The 14,676-nt window shown below is 31.1% G+C and overlaps 1 protein-coding gene across 1 annotated transcript in view; it reads left to right on the top strand.

The window, feature by feature from the left end:
* Art4 (arginine methyltransferase 4) overlaps positions 1-14,676 on the top strand; it is a 335,354-nt gene that overhangs the window by 254,933 nt on the left and 65,745 nt on the right. Inside the window, exon 5 of the mRNA XM_023392423.2 lies at positions 7,549-7,682. Within this exon, the coding sequence (XP_023248191.2) occupies positions 7,549-7,682 (134 nt within the window). The remainder of the gene's footprint in view (positions 1-7,548; positions 7,683-14,676) is intronic.

Raw genomic sequence — 14,676 nt, 5'->3', positions numbered from 1 at the left:
AATATAAAAATAAAATATAAGTTAGCTTCAACAAAAAATTCTAAAAAGTTCAAATTACTTACCTAATCATGTCTCGGAAATTTTGTTGACAATATAGAAAATTCCTTTAAAATATCAATTGTTTGAAAATATATATATTTTTTTCACGATAGCTTATACGTAAAAAGTTTCTGAATTACATAAGATGTATTTAAGCTTGTACTTTTATAATGGTAAGTTTAAATTTACGGCAGGTACATAATTCAATACTGACATAAACATTACTGAAGTTTATTCACAAAGCATCATATAAGCGTGGAACTTGAGTAATATGTTTTGTAGTGTACGGAAAAGTTAAGCATGACATAAAAGAACGTCATTGTTATAAATATAATATAATGGCACCTTAATAGTACCATCATAAGGGCTGTCGAGCACAATAATTTTTAAAACCTTGATCGAGTTTCTGTTCATAAATAGCTGGCCTTTGGTTGCACTAGTGAAATTAAAGTTTCTTTAGTTTCCACATGCATACCTCCCATTTAATAGTTTAGAAAGAGTTAGAATATTAAAGCAAGTCAAATTATCCTAAAATTAACGTGGTAGTTCACAAAACTGTAAACAGTTGCACTTAGTTGAATGCGATGAATAAGTTCACTGTTCGAACAGTGTTGATAACACTTCAATAAAAAACAAAGCATGTAGGTGTGCATTTACGTAGAACATATCTATGAAACAATCATGCTGCTTACGTAAGATCAGTTAAGTAGATAGCGTAGACGTCAGAGGTTAAATAAAAAAGAAGTGGCCGTTTTCGCTTCTCTCGAGTTTCTCTGCAAGGATGGCTTTAGTCTAATGCCCACAGTGATACTCCAAATTTGTTGGAAAATCCTGCGTCCGCCTTATTTTTTGAATTAACAATTACCAAAATAAAAAAAAATCGTTTTTTGTCGGTATTCTCGTAATATATCTTTTCATGCGCATTTTTAAATATATGTACGTGTACACCAATAAGATTTCTTCTAAAAGAATGAATCATCTACAAATTAAAACCTGTTGCAATATCATAAGTGCCATTGTGAACTTTCAAATCACGTTGAAAGTTGCAGAAGCTTGTTTTTTTTTAACATTGAAAATTTGAGAAATAAAAATAACTATGAGCTTAAAACTCTAAGAAAATTTTGCTAGTATTGATGCAAATGTGTACCAAAACGATAGCTTTTCCACTTTTAGTTTTCTTTAACAATCAAAATTATTTTCGAAGCTCAATTGCATAATGCATAGAAGCTTATCTAATCATACTATTTTGATCCTACAAGTCTCAAAAATTCAGAAAGCTATTCAAATATAACATCCAGAAATAATTTTTGATAAAAATTATTTCGACCAATTTTATAAACATTTGTTTAACAGTCATAATTTATTACATACGTATAAAACTATATAACTTTAATATAAATAAGTACTGATAATTCTCGTTAACATAACTTAAAAGCTGGTATTTTTTACAAATTTAAAATACAAAATTGCGTAAGCGTGCATGGAAGCCGATGTAACTTTTTTTCTTTCTGAGGACGTAATATACGTCGTACAGCGGTGAAATTTCGAGAGATTCAAGTTTAATACTTTAACATTTAAAATAAAAATATGTTGCCCTTGTAATGCATAGAATAATAGAAATAACTATTGTTAAAGTTGACCGTGTGAGAGCCAAGTGCCTCGTCAGGTGGGTGCGTTAGTGGCAGGGGAGAGCAAAATAAAACTCGAGTGCTTTAAATCAAACACGCATTCATAGAAGGCAGTATCTTGACTTTTATATAACCAAAAAAATTCCTGTTATACTTTTTATGGGCTAGCTTAATGAGTATATTATGGTGATGATAATTTTTTTACACAAAGATGGATCATAAACAATTCTCTTCGTGTGCAAAATGTTGTTGGTTTTAAGAGTATAAAATTATTGTTACTGCAACACATTACGGAAAATCAGCAATAATATGGGTTAAAATAATTACGATGTTGTTTTTTGAATTAAAATTTCTTTTTAGTGTCGACGGAATTAGTCAATTTATTTCGATTAAAAAATAAGTTATTACGCACACATTTTTTTGAGTAACTTACATTTTTTTATTTGACTGCTTTGAGAAATATTCTACCTTCATATACAGGTAAAACGTATTCATCTTTAATATCCCATGTTTTCTTTACTCCTATTTTCCTCTCACGTTGCTAAAAGTATACATGATACCAATAGTTTTATTCACACGAATTGGAAGGAAACAATTGACTTTAAACATTGCTTTACTGGTTCAGATACATTAAAATTTTACAATCAAGTCAAAGGCAAGATTGTAAGAAATTAAAAAAAAAAAATTACATTAATTCATGAAATTTCAGTTTTTTTATTTTAAAAATAGTGATACCAGAGAATACTGGAGCTAAAGTTATAATGGCTTTGTATAGAGAACAAGGTGTAATATAAATTTTAATAAACTCCAATACGATTATTTTAAAAAGTGTGAATTTAAACGCAAGTTTATAGTAAAACGCTCACCATCCACTAAGTCAGCCGCACCTCAACACTGTTGTCCAGTATATTATCAGATCAAACAGTTTGAACCCCTTATCATGGGGTTGCAATTACTTAAAACATAGAGAGCAGCCAATATCTTGTAAAAATAAAGTGGTACCACACTATATCCTGTATTCTTAGAGATCATTGAATTTATACTAAATAATAATTTTTTTGTCTTTAACAATAAATATTACAGACAGATTTTTGGTTCTGCCATGGGATCGCCTTGCAGTCATGTATTGGCAGAACTAGTCATGCACGATTCAATTAATGATTTACTTTTTACAAGCCCCATTCCAATTGCATATTTTAAAATTTATGTCAATGATATTATAGCTTGTGTTCCATAGAACAATACCAAGGATATTTTACAACTTCTTAACTCATTTGATGATCACATTAGTTTTACAATAGAAGAACCCAAGAATAATGCTATTAATTTTCTAGATACAACTTTACATTGGGATAGCTCAGGTAACACTAAAACGAATTGGTTTCAAAAAGATACACACGCAAACTCACATTTAAATTATTTTTCACATTCACCTGTATCTCAAAAAATAGGTGTCGTCTTTTCCTTGGTTGACCGTGCCATTAAATTATCTGATGAATCTTTTCACAAACAAAATTTAAAAAAAGTTTCTATTATTTTACAGGCTAACAACTATCCGATAGAATTTATTACTAAATACACAAAAGTTCGTTTGAAAAAAATTAAATTCCAATCTACGGGCGAGACCATATGTGATAATGTGAATTTCTTACCTAAAGATTTTGTAGTGTTACCATGCATAAAAGACTGTGATAAAATTTTTAGAAAAGGTTTTAATAAGTTCAATATAAAAGTAATTTTCAGATCTGTGTGTAAATTTAATTTTTTAAATAATTTAGGAAAAGCGTTGACACCACCGACAAAGTGTGTTCCGTTTATGGTTTCAAGTGTAAAAACTGTGATAAACATTATGTGGGACAAACTAGTAGAACTGTTGATACTTGAACGAAAGAACATGAACGCGATTGTATAAACGAGAAAGATTCGTCTGTATAAGTTTTTCACACATATGAGAGATTATGGCCACACTTTCGACTTCGATTCAGTACAAGTACTTGACCAAGAAATTTGTTATTACAGACGTTTAATATCAGGAATGGTATATATTACTAAGTTATATACTGTAAATAAGATTACTGACACAAATAATTTAAGTACAGTACTTAAATATTATATCAAACATTGTTTAAAATAATTAAAAATACAAATAGAGTTTCATCATGTGTTTAAATTCGCGCCGTTTTATACATGTATACAATCTTTCGATATTCATGTGTGTCGTTGCTTACATGTACCTAGTCCTACTTTAGGTTATATTCAGACAGCTTAAAAGCTAGTCGGTTATATTAGAGCAGAAATAGATATTATTTAATATTAAGTGGACGTTGCTCTACATAATTTGTAAGTTCATTTATTCTATTTAATTTCTTACACTTGTAGTTTATGGTAGCTGTTGTAATATTTATTTTTTTTATAATTATTTTAACTCAGAGACTTGAAAAGGACTGCCTTAAGTGCAGTCGAAACGTTGTCAACTGAATAAAAGACTGAACAGTAAGCCCTTGGAGTTAATTAACTCTTCGTATCATTTTCACTGTTCTTGGAGTCCTCTTATTGATAAATTATTTACTACGATTTACGTCGTTTTCGTCAAATGTATAAATTTTTACGTTAGAAAATTGACTTTACCTTCAAATGCAATAGTGTTTTAATTAATGTTAATAATGGAATAATTTGAGATGAATAATGATTATAAAAATTATTATTATTATTTTCTCGTCAAGCAGCCCCAACAAAAGTACAAAATGAATTTTTTAGTTGTATGATAGTTAAGATACTGACTATTCTGAATGCGTGTTTGATTTAAAGCACTCGAGCTCAGTTGGTCCGAAGCTGCTTTTCTCTCTTCCTGCCACTAACGCATCTACCTGACGGTGTGCTTGGCTTTCCCACGATCAACTTCAGCAATCGTAATCTTGTACCATTCTATACAGTACAAATGCAATATGTTTCTGTATTGAAAGTTCAAGTATTAAACTTTAATCTCCTTAAATTTGACCATTGTGTGACGTATATTACGCCCTTTGAAATTAAAAAAAAAAAAATGTCAGCTTTTATGCATGCTAGAGAAATTTTTTTTTCTCATTTATACAAAAAAACCATCTATAAAGTTATGAGAACGAAAATGATTAGTATTTATTTTTAACAAAGTTACATAGTTTTCTACGTTTGTAAGAAACAATGATTGATAAACAAATGGCTATAAAATTAGTTAGAATTGGTTTTTTTTAACTACAACGGGATTTTATATTAAAATGGTTTAAACAATTTTTAAGACCACTGGGATGAATACGAAGTGATCAGATTATCTGCTTCGCATGAGGTAGTTTAGCTTCCAATAAAATTTTAAATGTTAATAACTTTAAACGTTAAAAAGTGATCGTTTTAAAAATTGTATACGTTTATTTAAATCAATATTAGCATGATTCTTACGAGAGTTGTAACATACAAAGTATTTTTATTTTTAAGATATTAAATATTCAAAGAAACAAGCGTTTTAAACTTTTAACGTGATTTGCAGGTCAAAAATGGCACTTATCATTTCGTAAATGGTCTCATTTTATAGATGATTTATTTTCCTACAAAAAATCTTACTGGCGTATGTATCGAAAAGAAAGGTTCTACCTAGGGACTTGAGCAAATATTTGGAGCTCTAGATGAGTGTGACTTCTTCTTAGCTAACACTACTACCGTGAACGAAGCTAAAGTTTTTTTTAGATGATTCAGTTATTCATCTTACTGCGTATTATTCATACAGAGTACAGCAACCGTTGCAAATACACCCAGCCCGTTATCAGTTTTAATAGAAAAATCTCTTGCATTAACTATTTTACTCGTCGTTTCAACTTTTGTATAACTGGTACTGACATTACCGATAGGCTGGCTAAGCATTGGCCTCCTTTGGAAAGAAAGCGTCTAGTACAAATATTATCTATATAACTTTCCTGTTCGTTGTAAAAATCGTATAAGTAGTTTATGAGAATTCTAGATACTCACTCGATGTAATTTTCATAGACATTTTTGTGTCACTCAAATTTTTCCTCAAATCTAAACTGGCTGTTTAAAAAAAAAAAATATTCGTAATTTGATTTCTCGAAAATTTCAGTATACTTAGATTTAAAAGCAAGTGTTTTTTGTGCTGTAGTTCCAAATCTCTTCCATGGTAATTGGTTGTTGGGTATTAGCCAAATCGAGCATATACTATATTCAGAAGCATATCTTTTTTTTCTTTCCCTACCCAAGAGCTCAAACAAATGGATAGTTCTGTATGATAAGGAAAGCTTTTCAAACTAGCCTAGCTAAGAAAAAAAGTGATTTATTGGCAACGGTTGACGAGAATTGTATTTTATGCATACGTCTAATAATTCAGGGGTTGTGAAATTACCCTTTTTAAAATATACAATAGTTAAAATGATAACTCTGCAACTAATTTTGAGACCTACCAAGCTGTTTTTGGGAACACATGTTGTAACGTTTTGGAAATGTTGGCCAAAAGTAATAGCTGTTTTGTCTTGAGTTTCTTAAGGAAAGTAGACTCTCATAAGTCCTAACATTTAAAATATAAAGGAAGACATTGAAACAATTAAAAGTCTTTTGAATAAAGAAAAAAAGTATCTCATTATTAAAATTTTTTTTTTAATTTTCTTATTAATTTTTATTTGATATGTCTTTACTGTGTTTGTCTAGCAAATATCTCAGATGATAAAACGGCTGACTTAACTTTTTGTTTATAATATTTGTTCAATTACATCTTTTTTCAAAAAAGCTTAACTTTTGGATGGCCCAGCTGTTTCTAAGAAATACTACATTTTTATGGTTACCAGTCTATCTGTAGATTTGATTATATTAAATGTAGAGTTTGGTTATTAATCACAAACCAAACGCAACGAAATAATAAGGGATTGGTTTCTAAAGCATCAATAAATATGAATTTGGTTTTGTCTCTATCCCAAATAACAAATCAGTTTTTTAAACATTGCTGTTACTTGAAAGTAAAGTAAGTTAAAATTTTACTGTCCCTAATGTATCTTTTTTTTTTCTTCTTTCTTTCTTTCTTTTTAAAAAAAAAAAAACAAGTCTTACTTTCTATACATAATTCATAACTATGTTTGTTTGGCCGCTTTATATCAATCGAATGTAGAACAACAGAAAGAGAAAGAGAAAGAAAAAGTAGAATTAGAAAATGATAGAGGGAATATTTATTGACAGTTAATTTTTGCACTCCCTCTTACGCTTTTTTTGAAGAAGATAGTTAAATGAACGTACCAAACAAAATTTCATCTCTCTGGTTTTTGCATAATAGGACACAACGAATAAAAAGACGAAGAGAGAGGAAAGGTGAGTCAGAACACGTGATATCTGTGAAATTGTGATTTCTTTTGTGTCATCCTTTTAAGTGTTGAGAAGAGACTTTCTGTTGAAAGAGTGCTTGTTCTAATTTAAAACGTAACTTTTTACAACGAGCTCTCGTTCCAACTTTAATGCTACATTATTCATAGCGTACGTCTCGTATAACTCAGTCTCAAAAATGGCTCGATTGGCCTAAGAAGATTCATTGGAGTGGTAAAGCATACGTGCTCCTAATACTATTTCTTGCTGGAGCAGTCATACCAAGCTGCTTGATTTGCAGCAAACAATAATCTTATGCTTGCTAACAATATCCCTCGTATTAGCTTTTTTCTGACGCACGCGCGTGCGTGCGCACACACACACGCATGTATTTAAGTCATACCTTACTAAAGTAACGTAGTAAATTTAACACATTTTGATTATAAGTTTTAATAAGAGTTAATTTATCACCATAGTTTTCTAGTAACTACAATCATTACTTTTTTCCAATTTTCGATAATTCAACGTGTGTTGCTGGAAAAAAATGTTTCAGGACAACCCAATATCCATCCAGGTTCAATAACCAGCACTGGTCGTGGTAGGGTTGCTGTTTCAGCGACAAGCACGCAAGCAGCACAATTAATTGGAGGCGGTATAACTCCGAATATGTTTACATCACCAACAACAGTAAGTAGTGTTTTTATTTTAAGCTACAATCAAGTAGTATAGTAAATATAAAGACATACCTTATAGTTCATATAAAAGATTAGAAAATAAGTTCTAAAGTAAAGCATGCTAGAGCAGAAATAGACTTACAGATAGCAACTAATGGTTTTATAACCAATTCATTATTCCCTAATTTGTACGTTAACATCGAAGAAAAATGTTGCAACAAACATCTTGCTCTGGTGTTCACTATACTCTTTATCTTTATTTACCTGATTGTTGTAGATTTGTTAAAATAATTAACAACCTTTATAGTTTATATCATAGACCACTGAAAAATAAAGCTAAATGGTAGTTATTAAACCCATACTTGATGACAAATAGTGTAAGTATTCACTAATCGATGTCACCTAATATCTCAAATATCATCTAGTAACTAACTTAGCCTGCATAAATTTATGACACGGCTTAGTATTTCATAGCGGTAGATCTATTAAAAGTTGAGCTAACGTAAGTAAAAAAATACTTAAAATGATTTTATATTATACATTAAGACCTGTTTAAGCCTGTTTAAAGTCTGTTTACCCGAACAACAAATTTGTAGCAAGCTTTTGAAGCTTACAAGTATCGAATTTTGTTTCAATTTTTTTATAATCGTTGCCTGATTCTCTACTTGCTGTTGAAAAAATAATTTAACCTTTTTTCTTTGCTATGCACCAATTTATATCATATTACTTATTAGGAGTATAATTTTTTTTTTACTTCTTATAAGTATGAAAGTCTGCTGTTAAAAATATTTAACATGATGAAAAGTCTATGCATGTGGTTCTGTCTAGAAAAATCCTTAAACACAGAAAAAAAACGATTTTCCAATATAAATAAAGTGAAAGCTATACTAGGGACTCTCATCAATATTAAATTTATTGTAATACTGTAATAGTATTAGCTTTTTAGCGTTATGAATTCTGAGTTTAGAGAGAAAAATGGATCTAAGTAGATGATGGATCTAAGTAGATGATAACAATACCTACTAATGGAGAAAAATGAAATTTAACACCTTACTATTTCCAGTAATGATTCAAAAAATGGTGAAAATTTCAAGAACCGGTTTTTTGCGTCAGAAATCGACAGAATAAGCAAAAACAAGCTTTGATAAAGCTGATTTGCCGTAAAAAGATAAAAGACAATTAGCTGCGGATAAACCTGATTGGACCTGATAGTTTCCCCGCTAATTGCAAAAAACCATCGATTTTTCTCGAAATATGTAAAATTCATAACTCTTGTTCTTTTCAAGATAAAGAGCTGAAGTTTTGTCGTTTTTTTATCCACTAACTACTATGCACAAGTTTGGCAAGATTATATACATAATTTTTGCAAACCGCAGCTTGATGAAAAAAAAGCACTTTCGTAAGAGGGCTCTGAAAAAGTTGTGGAGCAATAACATGCTATTTTTTAAAGGGATTATCTTCTTTAATAGTTAATTAAAAACGTATTAAAGTTTCAACATTTTCTCTTCAGGAAAAGTTTTTATATTGCGTTTGGCTATGCAAAGCGCGCGTATTGGTGAGCCCCCGCGCTAGGCCACGCTCATTTCCACAGTTTGGTCCTGGTGCCAACCCCGAAAAAAAAGCCCTGGTATCGATAACCCTTCCGTAATAGAAACTACTTGTTTCTCTTTAGTTATTTATTTATAATTTAAAAAATTGTGCTACTAAACATTAAAAAGATAATTAGTGGTATTTCATGCGCTTGGCTATGCAGTGTGCGTAAAAGGATGAACTTCTTGAGTCAAGCCGTAAAGGGTAGGCATGGCCAACATTATGATCTTAGTAGCTTTTACTTGAAAGAAGCGATTATAATTTCAGTATATTGTTACCTAACTATTAAAAAAGATGATCCTGTCAAAAAGTAGTATGTAACTACACTACAAATTTTTTAGGGAAAGTGCTGTTTTCTGCATTAAGCTACAGTTTGTAAATATTAGATCTTGCTGAAATTGGTATGATAGTAAGTAGACACAAAAACTACTACATGTTACAATTTTAGCTCTGCATCTTTAAAACAACGAAAGCTCTGAATTTTTGAAATTTCAAACAAAATCAATGGTCTTTTTGCAATTTGCAGGTATACACTATTATACGATAATAGGTGTCCAGCAACACAGCAAGTTATTCTTGTTTTAGTCAATTTACCAATAATGTTCCAAAATACTTACTTACAACTACAAACATGCACATACCTAATTTTTTTCAAATTTGATTTAAATATTTTTACATAAAAATTTATGGTGCTGTGACATCCCATGTCATATACTTAATATTCATTATTTCGAAATACACAGCTCCGTTAAGAACTTATAAAAAGCGAGTGCTCAGCGATTGTTAAACATTGAGCTGTATAGCTGCTTCTGCAATCTCGTGACATATAACTTACTTCCTTTGAAAAAAGCTGCCGTCATAAAACTCTAACTACGAGTACAATTTCCAAATAATCTTAAATAGCGCTCATCTTACAAAAATCAATTTGCACTAAATGTCTGCAAGAATGAAAACAATCAGCAGTTTCAACATTTATTATTGAGAATGATCCACAGCGAATGTCGTGAACAGTTTCAACATCAACTGTACCAAATGCAACAACCGAGAAATCAGCGATTTTTACCATTGTTCGCGGTATAGTTGTTGCACCACGTTTATGCTTGTGTAAATTGAGAGTAATTGAGTTAAGCTCTGATTGGTCATTCGGCTCCCCAACTTAACGTGTCCTCTTTAAATTCAAGAGTGTAAAAACTCCTTGCACATACTAATAATTGCCTTTTCTCTTTCATCAAGTGCTCCAAAGTAACTATGAAGGTTGGAGAGTGAGTTCTGTTGCGCCTTTTAAGCGGATGTAAGACTTAGTTCAGTGATTAAGCTATGTGTTAAAAGAGTGCATTTTAAGCAGATGTAAGACTTAGTTCGGTAATTAAGCTACGTGTTAAAAGTGTGCATTTCAAGCAAATGTAAGACTTAGTTGGGTGACTGAGTGAGAAAAGCTCGAGAAAACCAGGCCACTGTAAACTCGCCTAAAAAGTGGCTCAAGGAGGAACAAGAAAGAAAGGACCGTTGACTTGGATTCTGACATTAAAAGCAGCAGCCTAATTATTTCCATCGCCATGAGTACTCTCGTGTAAGATTAAGATCATCGTTGCGGTCAACTTTGTAAGATCTCGCGACTGCGTGCGGGCAAGCAGTGGTTAACCAACGATCATAGAAGTAAGTTAAGTTAAGAAAAATAAAAACTTGTTAAAATGTTGTAAACGCGAATCTGAACCTTCATAATTCATATTATTTGTAAAATTAATTATTTTCGGCATCACTGTAAGTATTCTAAGAATCAAAATTTTAATTGATAAAAATATAAATTTTACCTTGAGAAATAAATTATATACCAAGGAAAAATTAAATACATAACGGATGATAAAGACCTTACAAGGACGTAAGATAAAGAGACGAATAAAATACGCTACGACCATATTACATCAGATAAATTCAAACAGTAGGTCAACGCCAGCTTGGCGTACGATGTACCAATACCTCTCTACACATATCATTCGTTGAAACCTAACACCATAACGCTGAGTCAACGATTTGAAAGAAAAGCATACTGTAAGTAAGAGCAAATAAAGTCTTTGGGCCGACGGCTGGTTCCTGACGAATAAAAATTAAATTTATTTGTTTGTAGAACGAGTCTACGAGTTTCGCCCTTCACTTTAAAGTTCGGACGTAACAGTGCCTTACAACAACTAATTTTAATAAATGATTTGTATGTGGTTACAAAAGAATAGAAAAAAAAATTACTTTATAGCAAGAACCTTATGATATAACCATTTATGTAAATTTATGCTTAAATAACCTTACTTGCCTGCAGGGAATATAACTAATTTTAAATTGTTTAAATTTTTTTTTTTTTTTTTGCAATTTATTCGATATTCAGAAGTTGAATATTTCAAAATATAAATAAGTTATTAAAGGGAAACATTAAAATAGTAGGTTTTGTCACTGAACGGCCATCTTTACTACGGGTTTTTTTGGGGGGTAACCCCAGTTGAATGTTACTTGTGTGGCAACACTACTTTTTTACAAGAAGTGCAAATAACGTCCAAATTCCATGAATAACGCCCAGAGATACAAAAAAAACTAACAAATTTGTGAACACTTAGCTTTTTCCTGTTGCAATAATAGGTATTATAAGACACAAATAATAAGCTAGGGTTCATGAACATCAGACAAAAAATACTTAAATGCAATCCTCAAAATCGTGTGCACTCATGCACCTACACAAATTTCCATAAACTTTTTTAAATGCTTATCATACTCACAGTTTTTGATCTGGTATCCAAAATTTTTCAGATTTTCCAACATAAAATATTTCGTAACTTAACGAAAAAGCAAAATAACTAATTTAAAAAAAAGAAATTCTTTGTTGCAAATCGATAACATCAAAAAACTAAAAAAAGAACTATTTTTGAATATGTAATCCGATTATTCGATAATAGATACGTAAAAAGCAACATGGTTTGTTGACTAAGTCAAGGAAATCCTGTGATGTGACTTACCGACACACACCTGGATCAAGAGAAAGAAAGAGAGAAAGACACTTTTGTCCTTGTACTGTAGTTCTTAACTTTATAACGCACACTTGTGAATATGTATGGTACGTATATGGAAATTATATTTGAAGAGAAAAAATCCGAAAAAACAGAACTACGAGAAATCGATTTGATAATTTTGTATGAGGTATGAATAGTTTCAAAAAAAACCTTTAAAATAGCAAACAAGACTTAGCGTGATGTATGTCATACAAACATAGATTTTGAAAATTAATTATTTTAGGAGATTTTTGTCCCACTCTTCCTGCTATAGAAACGAGTATAGAAGTATGGTAATAACTGAGACTATTAAATCATTAATTTAATGGACATTTTTTCATATTTCTAGGTCAACTATAAATGTTCGTTCGATGACTATAAATTTTTCTAAATTGGTATTAGAGACTAGAGAAAGAAAAATTAAAACTCACACTAACTTAAAAGTCATACTAACTTTTTATATTTAATACACTAATTTCTTTAATAACAAAATTAGAAATCAATTGAACAGAAATAAAGCAACTCACTATGGCATAGATCATGCAACTCAAAAAGGTCTTGATGAATCTTACAGCAAAATTTGTATCAATTGTTAAATCGAATTTAAAAATAGTATCTGGACAGATCTTCCACTGCGTGAACTTAATTTTAAAGTTGGAGAAATATTAATGTTGATAAAAAATTTGAGTATATGCAACGGTTTGTGCACTGGGATACAATTAAAAATCACAAAATTATTTGAATATAATATTAAAGGAGAAGTAATAACTGAAAAAAATGGAAAAACGAAATTTCTGTAGCAAAAGTAACGTTAAATACAGGTTCTTCTTCATCGTTACCTTCTATACTATACTAGTGGCCCGGCTTTGCTTGAGACTCACTAAATGGAATACCATAGTATGTTGACATGTGATGTGTAATGTTTTTAGTTAAAAATTTAACATCTATTCTTGACAAATCTCAGAGCAAAAATCTTTTTTTCAAAAACATATTTATTCGGAATCCAAGCAGTTTGTTTGGTCAAATAATAAGCTGTAAAAATTAAAAAAAATATAAGTATACTGAAAAGTATCGTGCGTTCCTTATGCTATTAAACGATCGTTAACCCTAAACGGCGGTTGATTTGCAGTTTCTCTCGCATAATCTACGAAAACGGCTACTTTTTAAGCAGCCAAGATTCAGAACTCACAAAAAATTTATAGTTAAAAAATTATTTTTTCCAATCTAACATCTTTGTTACCGTAGCAACTAAGTCCTGTAGCTTAATCTCTTAATTTTTTAGTGCCACAATGTATAAAAATACTCATTATTCTACGTATTTAAAGATCTAGAAGATTTAAATAATGACTGTCAGGATTGTAATAAAAATCTGATCTTTCACGTAACGAATTCTTTGTTTGCTGATTTTGAAGCAGCTCTTTAAGTCTTAATAAGTATTCTGCGTCAGCCTCTTACAGACAAAAATTAGCAACGTTTGATGCATTTCAAGTTTTCCTTCCTATTTTCTCTCTTGTTACTATAGGAATGGTTAACTTTCCAACGTCTTCTGGTATGACGCTGGAGACATTAGTGTCTCAAGCACCTTCTTTTTTTTTCTTCTGCAGAGATCAGTTGTTTTGCTGATGATCTAAGGTGGGAAAACTTGTCCGTAATGCTTGCTCGTTGAAAACGATCGCATTTTCTCAAGTTTACTTTTCCTTCACAGCTGTTGGGTTCGACCAACGCAGTCCTTTGAGAGGATCGGTGATTCCTGATTGAATGCTTAGGGTCAAGAGAGTGATGTAATGTAGGGTAGTTGGTCGCTATGGTTTTTAAGCTTGTGACAAACAATTCCGCTTTTGACATCTGCCAGTGAATGACTGACTTGGTTTAACAGTCGCCGCCTTTATACAATTTTTTAGTGGACGACTTTAACCTTGCCCCAACGAACCGTTCAACATCTAATGTAGAAAAATTAATTGCATACTTTGTAAAAGAAATATAGATAATGTACCAGTTTTTTTATTTCAATATATTTTTGTATCAAGAATTTAAACCTGTTGAATTTAAACATTGCCTTATTGGTCCAAGTCGTTCGATATCCAATCTAAAAAGATTGTTTTTCCTTTATAGCTGTAAGGTTCACCAAACGCAGATCTCAGAGAGGATCGATGATCCTTAGTTCAATGTTTATGGTCAAGAGAGTTATGTATTGAAGGATCGTCGGTCTCCTGGGTTTCCAACCTTGTGACGAACAATTCGACTTGTTACATCTGCCAATGAATGACTGACTTGGTTTAATAGTCACTGCCTTTATACAGTTTTTTAGTGGACGAATCGTTGCCAAAAATGGTAGTAAAATTTGTTGGCAAGATAGTTTAATGTAAGGTTGCCTTATAAGGAACC

This window comes from Copidosoma floridanum, unplaced genomic scaffold (assembly GCF_036245765.1).
Source record: "Copidosoma floridanum isolate Cflo_tuat_1 unplaced genomic scaffold, Cflo_Japanese_pri ptg000022l, whole genome shotgun sequence".
NCBI classification, from domain to species: Eukaryota; Metazoa; Arthropoda; class Insecta; order Hymenoptera; family Encyrtidae; genus Copidosoma; species Copidosoma floridanum.
This window is presented reverse-complemented; position numbering and strand designations above follow the sequence as displayed.